This window comes from Syngnathus typhle, linkage group LG16, assembly GCF_033458585.1.
Source record: "Syngnathus typhle isolate RoL2023-S1 ecotype Sweden linkage group LG16, RoL_Styp_1.0, whole genome shotgun sequence".
Classification (NCBI taxonomy): Eukaryota; Metazoa; Chordata; class Actinopteri; order Syngnathiformes; family Syngnathidae; genus Syngnathus; species Syngnathus typhle.
The window spans coordinates 506086-525425 of record NC_083753.1 but is presented as its reverse complement, the minus strand read 5'-3'; the positions used below and the strand labels follow the sequence as shown (position 1 = coordinate 525425).

Here is a 19340-nt window from a genome sequence, read left to right as displayed (position 1 = left end):
TGCCTATCCCAGCCAGGTGACAAACATTCACACTAATGGGCAATGTAGATTCTGTAATTCATTTAAAACTTCTTGAAATGTGACAGCTGACTCTATACAAGAAGACCGGAGCCTCTGAACACTGAAGGGGATCATCTAACCAGTGGTCCAACCTTGCTAGCTTTATTATAATTTGATGACACGCTTTATTATCATTTGATGACACGCTGATTGGTAATCGCTTTATGGGATGTAATATTGTGTCAAATGTTGCGCTTGTGTATTGAATGATGCATTAAAAAGCTTTAGAAGTCGTGATGTGCATTCCGGTTCTTTTAGGTGAAATGAATCTTTAGAATCAGTCCATTCAAAAGATTCGTTCAAACGAATCGTTCAATGATTCTTTCAAACAGATATAAGTATCATTTTTTATTTGTGGACTTTCACACAAAAATACCACATAACATTTTCTTTAGCACAATGATTCCATTGAATTTAGCTTGTAATGTTTTCTTTGTAATGTGAACAGGCCATTGAAGATGGTGAACAGGTTCGAGGAGATTCCATTGTGAGGACTCAGAACAGGGACATCACATGGCCAGGGGTGGGTGGGGGAGCAGCGCTAGGGCCTAAAATCAGATGTGACACATTAGATAATGATTAGAATGTAAACTGCGGCTGGCGCAATAACACCGTAACTACTCAATATCAGCATGAAATAGAATTCAAAAACTCCGATTTTTGGGAGATCATATCCCATTAATTGTTGTTATTATACGTAGGTTTAGTAATTCTGAGGAAGCTGCTTCTGTTTATTTTGAATGTCTTTGGGCTGTGCCTTGCCTGTTCTTGAGGCTTCAGATGTATTTTTGTACCTTTATCAAACCCCAAAATTCCACAAGGTGGCGCTAAAACCCTGTAATGACATTGCCTGACCATTTTTCAGTAGAAGACCACGAGATCATGGAACCTTTGAACAATAATTCTAGTTACCAACCATTATCGAGCCAGTAACTATGACAATGTACATAAAAAATCTATTTAACATACAGCACCTTAAACAGAAAGCTGCGATGCAGCAGTCTTTCAAAAATAAGTGACTCAATGCTTACTTGCAGGTGCTAAAGCAGCTCCAGCTGTCCCTGCTCCAGGAGATGGAGCCAGGATGTGCATGTTCGGGTTTACGTCATAACCAATCGTGGTCCCAGCAGGGGATGGATAAAGCATAGTTCCTACAAATTATAATGACCCAAATTGCAAGTTGAAAATGTATAGTTTTACCTGTACTTTAGATTGTGATAGGGAAAAAATAATAAACATAAAGAAATATTACCGGCTGGAACAGATGAAGTGCCTGATGAGACATAATAAAAATTATATTCATTGGAATTCATTGTTTTTATGTGGGAGAATATAACTTTGAATTCAGAAACTAGTTAGCAATTTTTATTTGGAATATGTGCAACCATTTTTTGAAGTACTTTAATCCTACAAATTATAATTGACAAACGCGTTTCTTACCTCCCATGTCGACTTCCTTTTGTTTTCTCTTTTTCTCTTAAGCAACCAGAAATCGTTTTGACCAAGTGCAAAGCTGCTGCACTCCGTTTTTAGTCGTTTAGCTTCCTGTTGGGTGGGCTGACGGGTCATTTCCACTGCTCTGATTGGCTCTCTGAATTGGGGTCAGGGGCAGTTAGGGGGTAATCGGATATCTGGTGAAACCAAAAGTGAAAGTGTCTCCAGAAGGCCAAATACGTTGCTGTCTTGTTCTTTCTAATATACTCTAATGCTCACTGAAAATCCAGCCAGTCTGATCTTTATGATCATCATATCCAGGCACTGTAATGCTGCCCTGTTATCAGTTTCAAGTTCAGCCTTTTTAAAAGATGCATTTCCAGCTACTTTTAAGTTTATTGTAACCAGGTTAGAGCAAATAGTACTGAGTAAACCGACTTTGTAAACACATTAAATAACACAATTCTCCTAAATCATTCAAATGGATGTAAACAGCGTTTCCTCTCTGACTTCCTCTCTCTCCGTATAAGGTCTTGCTTTGCTTGCAGGCTGCAGCAGCTTCTGGCAACACCTATTCACACCGGAAAGCCTTTTTATTTGTCTTGATACTTTTATACATTCAACTTGAGAAAAACTTTGAATATTTAGTCATTTCTGTATGAGCTTATGGTATTTGCAAGGTTTTAGATTCAATATAGATTCAAGCAGTACAAAGAATGTGTATTTTCGATTGCATATGCTCATACTGTTTAATACTGTCTCTCAGTGCAGAGGAGTAATTAAAGCATGGAGATGTGTGCATTCATTACCAGGTTACAGAAAAAGCACAGTAACCTTCAATAATTGTTTACAAAGTAAAACATTTTCATTTCATTAGACATTTGTGTGGGAGGAAGCCTGGTACGGCTGATAAAGAGTTCAACAAGTCCACTGACGTCAACAACATTCCTATGTCCGTTGGAAAATTCCACTGTTCTCCATTTTGTTTTTTTTGAAGGACTTGTTTTCTTCACGGCAGCTTCTGAGTTATGTATATCACGATAACATCCTAAAGGCCTCATTATCAAATAGTCACTTTTGTTTCAACAAGTGACCATTTCTATGTTAATCAAAGAATTACTGTCTCCACCAGTGAACAAAAAAAAAATTCTTTCACTTGCAGTGAAATGGGACCAAACTGTTGTTAACAGTGCAAGAATTAAAGCATGCAAATGAGGGGAGTCTAAATGTACCCATAAATTTAAGTATTTAACCTCTTGGCCTGTTTAACTGAATAAAACGCTGATATACTAGTCGCAGGAAGTCATGTTTTATTCTGTTGTTTGGAAGGCAACAGGTGGCTACAGAGCTTATGATATCTTCTATCATCTAATGGAAGAGCATTTCACAAATGTCACAAAGACATTTATTGCCCCTTACAACTCCACATCAGGAAAAAAAAAAGTGAAGACTGCATATTATACATTCATAGGCAACAAAGAATCAGTCCTGTAGTAACAAAAGATTTTTTTTTTAAAAAGTAAGGCAAGTATACAAGTTGATGATTCCACATATGAGTCACAGTTGAATGTCACAAACAAGTTAGAAAGAAAGAAAACCAATGACGTCAAGGGAACCCTCCCGGGCCCATCGGACTCATCGGGCCTGGATTTAATGCAGGTAAACCTACAAAACGAGATCACACTTTAGTATACTAAAAAGATTAAATCAAACAATTTATACAAATACACATTTGCAATAGCGTTAAAGGTGATGCCCGCACCTATTGTTGCCTGCTTGGGTGCTAAAAATCAGACGGCTGCCATTTTGTCTACAATTTGACCATAATGTGTCATGGTAAACCAAAAGTGTACCTTGAAATGGTGTCAATCCAGTGTTGGCAGGTGGGGTTACAAGAATGGGCCTCGGTTGGGGATAACCGATCGTCGTGGCAACCGGAGGCGCAAACAGAACAGGATTTACAGCTGTAAAAAGAAGTAACAAAAGTTATTTTGTGCATTAGTTTCTGAAATTTAATGGTAATTTTCACAGTAAACTTTACCTGGTGCAGGAGAGGGAAGACCTACAAAAAAGAATATGTTTCATTTTGATTTATATTGAAAAAGCTGCTCCTGTGCCTGTCGCTACTCCAGCGTTGACCACAGCAGTGACGCCCACTGCAGCTGTGTAGCCAATAGTGGCAACAGCAACGGGAACAAAAATAATCCCATTTTCTTTGTGTTGTTTTCAGGTCTGGAAAACGCCTTGGCTTGACCTGAAATTTTCACATTAAACACTAGCTGCCTTGCCAGGCATTTATAACGGTATGGCTGGCGAATGCAATTGGTCAGAAACACCAGACAAAGCTCATTGGCTCGGTGGACTGTCAATGTGGTGTCGCAACAGGGTGGGGCAAGGGGCGAGCTGGGTGGTCCCAGTTTGGCTGTCTTTAGAATGAGTGCCATTTCAACAATTCGATTCAATTGTGTCTTTCAAATCACACTTCTGGTTGACTGCTGTTCCACACGGATTTTGTTGTTTTAACAAGCGCTTCCGGTCACGTGTCAGATGTGCGCATGCGTGTATCTGGAAGCTTGCATGGCGTCAATTTGCACGACTGTGACCTCAATTTAGCGCTGGGTGAGATAAGGGGTGATTTTGATCGCATAACTTAATTCGCTCCATTGTTTTGTCTTGAAGCAGTTGTTTGTAGACCGACACAGGAAGCTCAATGTCGGTGGCAAACGCGAAGCTAAGTGTCCTAAAGCCGGTGAGATGTGTGGTGAATGGTCTCTGTTGTTTCACTGGTCTCCAAAAAACACTCGGTGGACGATGGCTGGCCCGGGTAAGGAAGCACTTGGGTGATACACGGCTGATTGGGAAAATATTTTATTCAACCAATGTCAAAGTGATGTCCCTCCAAAAGTTAGAGTGGCCCCAAGAGCAAAGATGTTTCAGCTCTCGACAGCCAAGATGTTTGCTTCAAAAAAGGCCCTCGCGCTTCTTGCTCTTGCCCCTTGCGCCCCTTGCGCCCTTTGCGCCCTTTGCGCGCCTTCTCTCTATCTGTTCTCCCCCATCATTTGTACCTCGTAAGACAACAGCTGCGGTTCGAGTCTCACTCTACTGGTTACTTCCGATGCCCTTAAAAGGGCATGGACAAAGGTCTTCCTGGTCACAGACGAATGGCCCTTCCATATTCTAAGTACCTACACATTACTGAAACTAGAGCTTCTCTGTACCGCAAAAATAGCTCTGGGTCTTCTCACTGCTGCAAGGTTGCCATTTAAGGTGACATACAGTGACGCATAGAATCCAAAATTTACCTCAGATGCGTAATGCCTATATTATTGTTATTGTTGCAAGTTTATGTCCCAGTACGGCTATCAGATAGATCAAATATCAGATAAGTAGGAAGTGTTTGCTTTAAGATTCACTAGACGCAGATACATACTAGTCTTGTTGCCAATAACGCTAATAACTGTGTATTTTGTTATTTCCCCAATATTAAGTGGTCTAACCCAATGGTCCCCAACCACCGGGCAGCGGACCGGTACCGGTCCGTGGGTCACTTGGTACCGGGCCGCCAAGCCGCACAGAATTTTTTTTTTATCGCCGATCAATTAATTCAGGTCAAGACACTGGTCCCGGTCACGTGACATGTTTCCCCAGTCGAGCCCGCAAAGCTAATATGTGGCGACAGACTAACTAACCAGGCAATGAAGCATTCAAAACTGCTTCAACACATGGAGAACAAGCATCCTGCAATAAAAGACAAACCTTAATCACTTCGGGTGTCATTGTCTCCGATTACGTCTAGATGGGACCGGCTCGTTTCTGAGAAACAAACTCAGTGCTCCCACTAATTCAACGTAATGGTGAGTTTTATTGCGGTCATTTGTACTTGTTTTTATGTCAGTGGTATCATTTTATTTCATCGTATTTATATTTATTATGAATGTATTATTTATTTATTTATATAAATGTATTATTTATTTATATAAATGCCGGTCCGCGAAAATATTTCTGACATGTAACCGGTCCGTGGCGCAAAAAAGATTGGGGACCACTGGTCTAACCTGTCCACCTCAGGGGATCCCATATACAGGATCTATTCCTGGAGGCCTGCACCCTGGAGAGATCATCATCATTCAGGGCACTGTACTATCAAATGCTGACAGGTGAGCTGTGACAAACACAACGGTTGCGTTTAGATGCACATACACAAACTCAAATCAATTGTTTCAATAGCCAAGCGTTGAAGCAAACACAACCATTTCAAGGCACGCTATCAAACAAAAATGTTTACGGTGGTTACACAGGTTAACTAACTTCTGCCATCTAGTGGGGGAGCATTTAATTGTTCTGCCTCTGACAGACGTCACAGAAATGTGTAGTACAGTAGCTAAGTCCTCGACAGTCTGAGGAACTGAAAGAATCTTCACAAAGATCACAAAGTATGTACACAAAAATAGTGAATGTCAAAGGTCAGCACAGTCCTGTTCAGATGCCATATTTTGTGATCCAAAAAAAAAAAAACTAGACCAAGACAAACCATGTGTAAATATCTAAAGAATATATAATATCTTAGATGTGTAATGCCTTGGCGTGCATGGTCTCTTGAGGTTCCAGATTGACCTATCCTGTGGCGGCAGTACCAAGCCGCCTTCTGACGTGGCCTTGCACTTCAGCGCTCACTTCAAGGGCTCGCCCTGCGTGCGATGCAACTCCCTGCTGCAGGAGAGCTGGGGCCAAGAGGAGACCCTGCAACCGCTGCCCTATAAACGCGGGGCCCCATTCAAAACCATCATCCTGGTGCACAAGGACACTTTCAAGGTCAGAGATGCCAGAAATAGGGACAGCTTCAACCATGATACAGATAGGCTTATCAAATGTTCCTCAATGTAGCACACTTTTTTTGCTTTGAGATGGCTTTTTTTGTTGTTTTACCAACAGGTAGCAGTAAACGGAGCTCACCTCCTGGAATACAAACATAGAATCCCACTAAATAGGATCAACACATTTTCTGTGTCTGGGAAGGTCCAAGAGCAGGCTATAGGCTACATCCTAAACTCTGTAAGTTTGTTTTTGTCATTGGAGAACCTCACTTTGCCTTTAATGTGATTAAATTTGTTTTGTTTTTTTTCACTTTTAGGCAATATACTCAGAGTCTAGTGACTTGGTGAGTTTTTCTCTTAGTGCCAAAGACTTACTTTTCCCTGACTGCTCACAATTGCTACTGAAAAAGCTCTTAACACTTAACAGCAGGGCTGTGGACTCGGACCCGGACTCGGGGACTCGGACTCGGTCGGACTCTGTCATTTTTGCCGGACTCGGACTCGGTGCTGATTTTGACTGACAAAAAAATTAAAAAATGTTCCATTTTATTTTCATCATGCTGCTGAGAATGCGCGTAGGAATACTGTCCACAGCCCTGCTTGCTTGTTATGAAGACAAATTTAGTTGTTAATTATTAATAAATTATTCAAATTTAGCTGCCTGCGTGCGTGCACGTACAAGACCCACAATGCCCCGCGCGCAGCCAAATTGGAAGAACCAGCCGCGGTTCTCCCCTGCCGCGGTAGCGCGCACGCCTTATTTGGAAAGCGAAAAACCGATGTCGTACGGCGTCAGCACTATGTTGTTTTCAATAAAAACATTAAGAACTCACGTTTGCGTCAGTCAATTTTATTTTTTATAAAGAATTATTCTCATTTGATGTCTTTAAAATTCATCCGCGTTCTGCCATTGAAGCGGGGTGCATTCTAACGCTAACCCTAACCCTAACCTGAATGAATCCTGGGGTCAGGAGGAGCGGGAGTTGGTCTTTTTCCCCTTTTCTCCTGGAGAGTATTTTGAGGTAAACTACACTGTTGTATTTCTTGAAAAATAAAAGCCTTGACAAATGTTTCTTCTCCTCCTCTGCCAGGCACATCAGTTCAAGCTGGCGGTGAACAGCTTGCACTTGTTTGAGTTTAAACACCGGGTTCAGGACCTGAGCACCATCGACCTGCTGGAGATAATGGGAGACCTGGAGCTTATGGATGTCAAACTGTGGTGATCTAGACAGTTGCTTTACTTGAGTTTCATCACGCACATTTATTTTAGAAGTTGTGTTGACGTGACTTCAGTCTTTTAAGATGTGTTCAGACTGCAGGCTTATCTGATTCTAATCTGATTCCTTCTCAAGTCTCAATTTTTGGGCTGACTCTCCGCACTGTTTTTAGCAAGTATTGTTGCGTTTTGTTCAAGATGTCCATCGTTGAGCAAAGAAAACAAAGATGTGGAGTAATAGTTGGTTCTTTATTTGCAAGATCTTGGGTTGCTTCACGGCAGTCAGTATAAGTGCACTTCAGCAGATGAGAACAACCCAAGATCTCACAAAAACAAGACATGAACAAGAGATTCAGGAAAAACACACATAGGATGAAATGAAAGGAAATTCAACCAAACAATGCAAAAGTCAACCAAAACACAGATCATGACACTTTGTCTTTTCTACGTTTCTCCACCCACATTCACAAAACCAAGACATGAACAAGAGATTCAGGAAAAAACACACATAGAATGAAATAAAACAAAATTCAACCAAACAATGCAAAAGTCAACCAAAACACAGATCATGACACCGTCTTTTCTACGTTTCTCTTTGATTCACTTTCAGATTTATTGATCGAGCGCTTCTGCATGACTGGAGGAAACAGTCCTATAGGTTACTTGAAAGCTTACCACACAAACTTGTATCTTTCTGCTGACTCCACCAAGGTGCGAGAAGCATTGGAAGAAGGTCCGTGCAAACTGCAAAGCCATAAAAGTAGCATATTACTAATGGCTTGAATTAAATAAAGGCTATAACTGTGTTTGTGTATTAGGTATTGCAGCAGCCACCATGTTCACCCCGGAGAAGATGAAAGAAGTGTCGGACACTCAGCTTCGCGTGGCCTTTGACGGAGACGCTGTCCTTTTCTTAGATGAGTCGGAACGCATTTTCAAGGCCCACGGACTGGACAAGTTCTTTGAGCACGAGAAGGCTCACGAGAACAAACCTCTGGACCATGTAAAATATACACTCAGTGAACGGTTCAAATAGAATGCGATTTGTGGACATTTGTTGCAGAAGAAAGGAACCATATTTGGATACTCAAAAGGGTGGCAGTTACAATAAAACTATTTGATTCCTGCTAGAGGGTCATGATTAGATATTAAAAATAATGAAAGCACCATTTAGAATGGCAGATCCCTATTATAAGTACAGTATGATTTTAACAATTCAAATTTATGCTCTTCCATCTTGCTGCAGGGCCCACTGAAGGGATTCCTGGAGGCTTTGGGAAAACTACAGAGGAAGTTTTTTGACAAGGGCCTACGCATGGACTGCCCTATCCACACCTACCTGGTCACGGCTCGCAGTGCCGCCAGTTCCGGTACCAGAGCCTTAAAAACGCTTCGGTCGTGGGGTTTGGAGATTGATGAGGCGCTCTTTCTAGCAGGAGCACCCAAAGGCCCCATGCTAGAGAAGATCAGGCCGCACCTTTTCTTTGACGATCAGATGTTTCACGTGGAAGGGGCGGCCGAGCTTGGCACCGTGGCCTGTCATGTTCCCTACGGCATTGCACAGAGACTTGCAAAGAAATGACTCTGTTACCAGATTGATCAAGAAGTCCTAAATATAATTATGTAGAGGAAACTACTTAGGTATAATGGTGGAAATGCTCTGAAATGTAAGAAAAAAACAAACAAAAAAACATTTATGCTAATGTCAATTAATATCATTACACTAAAACAAAAAAGCTATTTCATTTCCAGAATTGTCTGTCTATAATGTTTGTCTATCATAAATATGTTAAATATCAGTTTTTATAGTTTTATTTTAATCTTGCACATAGGTGACATGTACTTGTTGTGGTTGATTAACTTATTACAAATCTAGATATGTGAGATTTAAAAAAGGTATATTCATCTCATTACAACAGAAAAGTTTCCACATCGTTATTGACATTTACTTTCTCCAAGCTGTCTCGTCTAGTCTTGCTTTGACTTTTATCTGCCTTTAATCAGCAAAATCAAACATGCTCAAATGTACCACAGACTATTATGACACCAAGTATGAAATTGAGCAATTTCATTTATTTAATTAGGATTCATATTATATGAAATGGTATTCACTTGGCAAAAAGGTTTGGCCTCAGACGATTGCACCAATGAGTGCTGCCGCACCTCCTGCAGCCGCACCTGCAGCGCCCACAGCTGCAGAGGCCGCAGCCGGTATACCAGCCATGCCTACAGAAAAGTAACATTGCATTTATCTACTCTAGTCTAGTGTAACTTTAATAGCACAGCAAAAGTATCAAATATAAAGTGTGAAATTGCATGGTTTTTCCGCGGCTTACCGGCAGACTGCAAGATAGCCACCGCGCTCCCTGCCGCCACCCCTCCTCCGTTGGCGATTGCTGCGGTGGACATCATGCTCGCAGCGATGGAACTTGCCGCTATCCCAGCTGAAGTAAAGCCGATAGCTCCCAGGGCCACCGGAGCCAGGACCACCGCACCCGCTGCATCAAAAGTTAAATCAGCCACATTAGTGCACGTCCACAGAAGGCTGCATAAGCCCAAAATATGTTTTGATTATGCCAAATACATCTTACCTGCGCCCGCAGCGCCCGCAGCAAGAGTCGTCACTGTAATCAAAAACACACGCATGTTAAACTATTTTCTATTATAATGGGGTGAAAAGAGCGAGCGATACTTACGCAAGTCCATGTTGTCTTTTCTGTCCTTATGTGGATAGATGTGTGTACTTTCAGCCAGCAGGCTCGATATTTAAGTGAGTCCGGTGTCAAATAAAATGTCAATCTGCTACGCCCCCAAAATCTGAAAAGTTTTGCATTTTTTCAGGAGAACCGAAACTTCCCTTCATCTACTGGGAGCCTTTTCATTGGATAGGAGGTTAGTTTCGTTTTTCCGGAAGAGACTCAAAGCCTGACGTTACATGATCATCATCACCTTAGAGACGGCCCGCCTCAATAAAACAAGTTTTGACAATTGTTCTATGTATAACCTGTGCAGGAATTCTTCATTGCATTTTTTTAAAAGGAGCACATCGTGAACTCAAACTCAGACTCAAAGCCTGACGTCACATGATCATCATCACCTTAGAGACGGCCCGCCTCAATAAAACAAGTTTTGACCATTGTTCTATATATAACCTGTGCAGGAATTTTTCATTGCATTTTTTTAAAAGGAAACCATTTGCCATTGTGGTAGTAATTCAGGCATAAAGTAATGTAAACAAAAAAAATCTGTGGGAGTATATTAATCCATCAATTCATTCTCAGTTCTGCTTGGTCTTTGTGGTGGTGCCTATCCCAGCCAGGTGACTCCTGGGCAGGAGGCAGGGCACATCGTGAACTCAAACTCAGACGCAAAGCCTGATGTCACATGATCATCATCACCTTAGAGACGGCCCGCCTCAATAGAACAAGTTTTGACCATTTTTCTATGTATAACCTGTGCAGGAATTCTTCATTGCATTTTTTTAAAAGATTCAAGATTCAAGATTCAAGAGTTTTTTATTCGCCATGTTTGAGCGTGCCAAACAAGGAATTTGACTTCGGTAGAAACACACCCTCTGTTCAACATTTAGGTGACTAACAACATTCAGGACATGTGAATAATGCAAAAACAGTGTAGACAAATTCAAGAAGGTGTGAGGAGCAGGATGTTATTGCACAGTAATGTCTCTGAGACTCTATGAGTGGTGTGAGTTCATCAGAGCAACAGCCTGGGGGAAGAAGCTGTCTCTGTGTCTGCTGGTTTTGGCGTACCGAGCTCTATAACGCCGTCCGGAGGGGAGTAGTTCAAACAGACTGCAACCCGGGTGAGAAGGGTCTGTAGAGATGTTCCTTGCCCGATTCCTGGTCCTGGACAGGTACAAGTCTTGGATAGATGGGAGGTTGATTCCAATGATCTTTTCTGCAGTTCTGATTGTCCGTTGTAGTCTGTGCTTGTCTTGTTTGGAGGCCGATCCAAACCAGACAGTGATGGAGGTGCAGAGGACAGACTGGATGATGGCAGTGTAGAAGGTCTTCAGAAGCTCTCGCGGCAGGTTGAACTTCTTGAGCTGTCTCAGGAAGTACAGCCTCTGCTGGGCCTTCTTCCGGACAGAGTCTATGTGGCCGGTCCATTTCAGGTCCCGAGAGATTGTGGTTCCCAGGAACTTGAAGGTGTCTGTGGAAAGAATAGTATTACTGCGGATAGTGAGGGGTAAAAGTGGTGAAGGGTCTCGCCTGAAATCCACTGTCATCTCCACGGTCTTGAGCGGGTTCAGCTCCAGATGGTTTTGACTGCACCAGTGGACCAGCCGCTCCACCTCCTGTCTGTACGCAGTCTCATCACCGTCCTGGATCAGTCCGATGAGAGTGGTGTCGTCTGCATACTTCAGGAGCTTCACACGAGAGTCACCTGAGGAGAAATCATTGGTGTAGAGGGAGAAGAGCAGTGGGGAGAGGACGCACCCCTGAGGGGCTCCAGTGTTGGTGGTCCGGGTGTCAGATGTGGTGCCCCCCAGCCTCACACGCTGTCTCCTGTTGGTCAGGAAGCTGGTGATCCACTGACAGGTGGAGGCAGGCACCGCAAGCTGGATGAGCTTCTGTTGGAGGATGTCAGGGGCGATGGTGTTGAACGCCGAGCTGAAGTCCACGAACAGGATCCTGGCGTACGTTCCTGGGGTGTCCAGGTGGTGCAGGATGTAGTGCAGTCCCATGTTGACCGCATCATCCACTGACCTGTTTGCCCGGTAGGCAAACTGGAGGGGATCAAGCAGGGGGCCCGTGACCTCCTTCAGGTGGTTCAGCACTAGCCTCTCGAACGATTTCATGACCACAGATGTCAGTGCGACGGGTCTAAAAGGAAACCATTTGCCATTGTGATAGTAATTCAGGTATATAGTAATGTAAACAAAAAAATCTGTGGGAGTGGTAATCAAAATATATAAACAAACATATTAATCCATCAATTCATTCTCAGTTCTGCTTTGTCTTTGTGGTGGTGCCTATCCCAGCCAGGTGACTCCTGGCCAGGAGGCAGGGCACATCGTGAACTGATCCCCAACTGGTTTTAGGTCACACAGACAAACATTCACACTAATGGACAATGTAGATTCTGTAATTCATTTAACCAGCAACTTTTTGAAATGTGACAGCTGACTCCATACAAGAAGACCGGAGCCTCTGAACACTGAAGGGGATCATCTAACCAGTGGTCCAACCTGGCTAGCATTTAAGATAAAAAAGTTATAAGCAAATAGACTGATTTCTAAAATATTATTTTCAGTGTAATGAGTGGTCTTTATTATCATTTGATGCGACCCTGATTGGTAAATCGCTTTATGGGGCGTAATATTGTGTCAAATGTTGCGCTTGTGTATTGAATGATGCATTAAAAAACTTTAGAAGTCTTTATGTGCATTCCAGTTCTTTTAGGTGAAGTGAATCTTTAGAATCAGTTCACGCCAAAGAGTCGTTCAAACGAACCGTTCAAGAATACCCAAGAATCAAAAATTCAATACAACTACACACGATGGGTTCAAAAGAACGAATCTTTTCAGTGAACGAGAGTGAACGAATCACTTCCTAAAGTGATTCGTTCTTTCTTCAGTTCATGTCATGTCAAAAACTACTATAAGTGTTATAAAATCAAGATTACCCAAAGAGAAGCATAATCTCCCCGTTGTTGCATAACGGCGCATCCCTTCATGCAATAATGTTAGCCGTTAGCTTGGAGAAAAGGCGCATAAAAGAAGTGGTGTTTCAGTGAGTGGTTCTTTCTTTCCTTGGCAAATCGTAAATCTACATTCTGGCTTACATAGTTCACGCCAGGAGGGAAGGAAGGCAGTTGACCCATTGACTCGTTCGCGAACGGGAAAGTTAGGATTCGTTCCCTCAGTGATCCGTTCTGGCAATGAACTGGAAATGCGAATCACTCACTCACTGATTTGTTCCCTTACAGATTTGTTCATTGGTGAATGCAAAATGCCATTCACGACTCGTTCGTGAATGGGAAGTTACGTAATTTTTGCTTCTTCGTTTTCAATGGGCATTATCGACACCTACTGGTTGAAGTCATATGAACTGAAAAAAATTCCTAAAGTGATTCGTTCACTCTCGTTCACTGATAAGATTCGTTCTTTTGAACCCATCGTTCACTCACGACCCAACACTATTTAGAAGATGTCTGAAGGCCTAAGAATCAAATTTAGTATTTGATGTATGGATGTTATATGCTCCACATGTAACAAAGATTCTTTCAAACAGATATAAGTATCATTTTTTATTTGTGAACTTTCAAACAAAAATACCACATAACATTTTCTTTAGCACAATGATTCCATTGAATTTAGCTTGTAAAGTTTTCTTTGTAATGTGAACAGGCCATTGAAAATGGTGAACAGGTTTGAGGAGATTCCATTGTGAGGACTCAGAACAGGGACATCACATGGCCAGGGGTGGGTGGGGGAGCAGCGCTAGGGCCTAAAATCAGATGTGACACATTAGATAATGATTAGAATGTAAACTGCGGCTGGCGCAATAACACCGTAACTACTCAATATCAGCATGAAATAGAATTCAAAAACTCCGATTTTTGGGAGATCATATCCCATTAATTGTTGTTATTATACGTAGGTTTAGTAATTCTTAGGAAGCTGCTTCTGTTTATTTTGAATGTCTTTGGGCTGTGCCTTGCCTGTTCTTGAGGCTTCAGATGTATTTTTGTACCTTTATCAAACCCCAAAATTCCACAAGGTGGCGCTAAAACCCTGTAATGACATTGCCTGACCATTTTTCAGTAGAAGACCACGAGATCATGGAACCTTTGAACAATAATTCTAGTTACCAACCATTATCGAGCCAGTAACTATGACAAAGTACATAAAAAATCTATTTAACATACAGCACCTTAAACAGAAAGCTGCGATGCAGCAGTCTTTCAAAAATAAATGACTCAATGCTTACTTGCAGGTGCTAAAGCAGCTCCAGCAGTCCCTGCTCCAGGAGATGGAGCCAGGATGTGCATGTTCGGGTTTACGTCATAACCAATCGTGGTCCCAGCAGGGGATGGATAAAGCATAGTTCCTACAAATTATAATGACCCAAATTGCAAGTTGAAAATGTATAGTTTTACCTGTACTTTAGATTGTGATAGGGAAAAAATAATAAACATAAAGAAACATTACCGGCTGGAACAGATGAAGTGCCTGATGAGACATAATAAAAATTATATTCATTGGAATTCATTGTTTTTATGTGGAAGAATATAACTGAATTCAGAAACTAGTTAGCAATTTTTATTTGGAATATGCGCAACCATTTTTTGAAGTACTTTAATCCTACAAATCATAATTGACAAACGCGTTTCTTACCTCCCATGTCGACTTCCTTTTGTTTTCTCTTTTTCTCTTAAGCAACTAGAAATGGTTTTGACCAAGTGCAAAGCTGCTGCACTCCGTTTTTCGTCGTTTAGCTTCCTGTTGGGTGGGCTGACGGGTCATTTCCACTGCTCTGATTGGCTCTCTGAATTGGGGTCGGGGGCAGTTAGGGGGTAATCGGATATCTGGTGAAACCAAAAGTGAAAGTGCCAAATACGTTGCTGTCTCGTTCTTTCTAATATACTCTAATGCTCACTGAAAATCCAGCCAGTCTGATCTTTATGATCATCATATCCAGGCACTGTAATGCTGCCCTGTTATCAGTTTCAAGTGCAGCCTTTTTAAAAGATGTATTTCCAGCTACTTTTAAGTTTATTGTAACCAGGTTAGAGCAAATAGTACTGAGTAAACCGACTTTGTAAACACATTAAATAACATAATTCTCCTAAATCATTCAAATGGATGTAAACAGCGTTTCCTCTCTGACTTCCTCTCTCTCCTTATAAGGTCTTGCTTTGCTTGCAGGCTGCAGCAGCTTCTGGCAACACCTATTCACACCGGAAAGCCTTTTTATTTGTCTCGATACTTTTATACATTCAACTTAAGAATAACTTTGAATATTTAGTCATTTCTGTATGAGCTTATGGTATTTGCAAGGTTTTACCTATTGTTAATGTGTCTCTATAGATTCAAGCAGTACAAAGAATGTGTATTTTCGATTGCATATGCTCATACTGTTTAATACTGTCTCTCAGTGCAGAGGAGTAATTAAAGCATGGAGATGTGTGCATTCATTACCAGGTTACAGAAAAAGCACAGTAACCTTCAATAATTGTTTACAAAGTAAAACATTTTCATTTCATTAGACATTTGTGTGGGAGGAAGCCTGGTACGGCTGATAAAGAGTTCAACAAGTCCAGTGACGTCAACAACATTCCTATGTCCGTTGGAAATTTCCACTGTTCTCCATTTTGTTTTTTTTAAGGACTTGTTTTCTTCACGGCAGCTTCTGAGTTATGTATATCACGATAACATCCTAAAGGCCTCATTATCAAATAGTCACTTTTGTTTCAACAAGTGACCATTTCTATGTTAATCAAATAATTACTGTCTCCACCAGTGAACAAAAAAAATATTCTTTCACTTGCAGTGAAATGGGACCAAACTGTTGTTAACAGTGCAAGAATTAAAGCATGCAAATGAGGGGAGTCTAAATGTACCCATAAATTTAAGTATTTAACCTCTTGGCCTGTTTAACTGAATAAAACGCTGATATACTAGTCGCAGGAAGTCATGTTTTATTCTGTTGTTTGGAAGGCAACAGGTGGCTACAGAGCTTATGATATCTTCTATCATCTAATGGAAGAGCATTTCACAAATGTCACAAAGACATTTATTGCCCCTTACAACTCCACATCAGGAAAAAAAAAAGTGAAGACTACATATTATACATTCATAGGCAACAAAGAATCAGTCCTGTAGTAACAAAAGATTTTTTAAAAAAAAGTAAGGCAAGTATACAAGTTGATGATTCCACATATGAGTCACAGTTGAATGTCACAAACAAGTTAGAAAGAAAGAAAACCAATGACGTCAAGGGAACCCTCCCGGGCCCATCGGACTCATCGGGCCTGGATTTAATGCAGGTAAACCTACAAAACGAGATCACACTTTAGTATACTAAAAAGATTAAATCAAACAATTTATACAAATACACATTTGCAATAGCGTTAAAGGTGATGCCCGCACCTATTGTTGCCTGCTTGGGTGCTAAAAATCAGACGGCTGCCATTTTGTCTACAATTTGACCATAATGTGTCATGGTAAACCAAAAGTGTACCTTGAAATGGTGTCAATCCAGTGTTGGCAGGTGGTGTTACAAGAATGAGGCTCGGTTGGGGATAACCGATCGTCGTGGCAACCGGGGGCGCAAACAGAACAGGATTTACAGCTGTAAAAAGAAGTAACAAAAGTTATTTTGTGCATTAGTTTCTGAAATTACAATGGTAATTTTCACAGTAAATTTTACCTGGTGCAGGAGAGGAAAGACCTACAAAAAAGAATATGTTTCATTTTGATTTATATTGAAAAAGAAATTGCACATTTGAGTTTGTAAAATGAGGAAGCATTTATGTGGTCTGTATAGAGACTGGAGAAGTCGCAGTCTTTAGTCCAGTTGAAACTTTAGCTCATTTCCCCGATTCTGTGCTTTTATATTGGTTAAACAAATTCTGACACAGTGCACGGATTAAAGCTCGACGAATAACTCAAGTTCAACAAACAGCTCCTAAATTTTGGATGCAGTGACTGTTTAGGCAGTCGCTGACATTTGAACTTTTCTTTCATTTCTAATAAGACCTGACAAAATATTACATACAGCGACCCACTAACTTCACTTTAAACACCAACTGATTGGGAAAAGAATATCCTTCAACTATGTTCACAAAAACAAAGTGTCAAGTTCAAAATGCAGTAAAGGTGTTACTCACCGTTTCCCATGTTGTCTTTTTTTTGTTTCTTCAACTGCCTGTTTTAACAAAGAATTTCAGCTGTCGTCTGAAAAATCAAAACAGTCGTCACATTTTTATAGCTAAAGCGCTGATAAGACTCAGGCAGTCTTATTGGTTGCAGAACATTTTAAACCAATTGAGGTCAGATCCCGTCATCCTTCAACGATTAATAATTGAACAGCTACACTTAACAGTACATGGAACCTCTAGTTTAAATACACAATTTGTTTGACTGATAAACCTCTGATTTGTTAGTGTGAACATTTTATGGCCTTTATGGCAGCGTTTTTTCCAAGATCTTTAAACACACTAAAATGCTACAAACTGTTGGATTTGAGGTAAATTTTCCGTATTAACATAAAATAACAAACTACTGACAACCTCAAAGTCTGTGTTAAAAGATAATCCAAAGGTAATTAGGATACTCACACACAGTTTATCTGAGCAATTCAAAAAGGTTCTCACAGATGTCTGGGGCTTTTTCTTAAGTTTCTTGCTAAGAAATCTTGCAAACAAGTTGGAAAAAACTGGAGTGCAAAGATTTAATTCAGTCAAGCAAACGTTGCAAATCAAGCGGGCTTTATCATCCTTTTGGGGGAGTGTCCTCGTGTGACTTGCTGATGAACCGTCAGGGGATTTCCTGATGGGGAAGTCAATAGTCGGCCTCGGGACAGCTGCACTTGGGGAAATTTCTTCTCTCAGGGACTTTCTAGGGAGAATTTCACAGGCTGTGGAGGGAAAGTCGAGGTCAAGAACTCAAAAAGTGAAAAATTATGTTCAGCAAGTAATTCGATTCATATGTCGCTGTGTTAATTAAGTCATTCATATTGCTTACATCATATCAAATCTGATTATTTCTGATGTAGAAATAAAATGATTATACCCCAAAATACAAGAACAGTTCTGAACCATAGCAGTACTTCAGAATGAGATCAAGATTAGTGATTTGATTAGTTCAGTTTTGCTCAGCAACATGTTTTAATGAGGTACAAAATGCAAATTACAGAGCGATTTCACGTGCTTCTTATCTTATTCTTTATTTGTTTTTTGACCCCATTGAAACACAAGGGAGTCATAAAACTGAAACCAAGTGAATATTTAAGCTGTCAAAGTATGAAAGGTCGGCAAGTAATCTGTGAAACATGACCTGAACATATGTTTGTCATTCTCTTTCCTTATATATAATTTTGACTTGTTTCTTACCGAATTTATCGACATATGTGTATGAAAAGAAAGAATGTAGCCACTTTGAGGAGTAAATCATGTGTGAGACTTACAACCACAGCGCATACAAAACACACATTTGTGGGATACGTTATTTTTTTTATACAATTCTTTTTTCTGTAATGTGAATGTTATTGGGAGAACAGCTATGAGAATTGTGGAGTATGCATACTGTGTGTTGGGAAGCAAATATTTTTTTTCCTTATTTTAAGCAAAAGAGCAAAACGCTGATTGGTCAGAAACACAAGAGTCTGTTATTGGTTGTGTAACTATCGTTAGGTTTCGTTTCACAAGAAATGAAAGCGTTTACTGAAAGACGGGAGGGGAGGGGTGAGCGGGTGAGGTTAACGACTCAGAATCACAACAGAGCTAAAAATAAACTTGGGAAGGGCAAGATAGCTTGCAAGAGAAGATCGCCGCATTTCTGCCCCAATTTCCTTGGTTTATGTTGCAATACCATCTTTAGAATTAAAGAGAGAGCTTCACATTTGCTCCTCTTATTTATTGGGTTATTTGTTTATTATTTATTCATCACTCATTTTATGTATTTATTATTTATTAGTTATTGTTTGTGCCTTCTTGTTTTTATTTTGTGTCGTCTACTTGTATGTTTATCGTGTACTGTGTCTCGTCACCGTGGGATGGAGGAAACGGAATTTCGGTTTCTTTGTGTGACTTGACATATGAAGGGATTGACAATAAAGCTGACTTTG

General features: G+C 40.7%; 2 protein-coding genes across 2 annotated transcripts; both read left to right on the top strand.

The window, feature by feature from the left end:
- Window positions 1-5526: 5526 nt before the first annotated feature.
- On the top strand, window positions 5527-7363 carry LOC133169584 (galectin-8-like; the record flags this gene model as incomplete). Its single annotated transcript, XM_061301924.1, has 5 exons — window positions 5527-5651; window positions 6096-6306; window positions 6427-6546; window positions 6626-6652; window positions 7280-7363. Coding segments are annotated over 5 exons (567 nt in total), but the record flags the coding sequence as incomplete, so codon positions are not given.
- A 28-nt stretch (window positions 7364-7391) lies between these two features.
- LOC133169316 (cytosolic 5'-nucleotidase 1A-like) lies at window positions 7392-9374 on the top strand. The gene is made up of 4 exons (XM_061301427.1): window positions 7392-7527; window positions 8135-8257; window positions 8343-8527; window positions 8771-9374. Exons 1-4 carry the CDS (start codon window positions 7515-7517, stop codon window positions 9104-9106), a joined length of 657 nt encoding a protein of 218 aa, XP_061157411.1. The 5' UTR covers window positions 7392-7514; the 3' UTR covers window positions 9107-9374.
- Window positions 9375-19340: the final 9966 nt, after the last annotated feature.

Bases quoted from the DNA above. Each gene is read 5' to 3' on its own strand.
- LOC133169316 (XM_061301427.1), top strand. The intron at 8,258-8,342 runs GTCCGTGCAAAC...TTTGTGTATTAG, and splicing joins GCGAGAAGCATTGGAAGAAG to GTATTGCAGCAGCCACCATG. The intron at 8,528-8,770 runs GTAAAATATACA...ATCTTGCTGCAG, and splicing joins AGAACAAACCTCTGGACCAT to GGCCCACTGAAGGGATTCCT.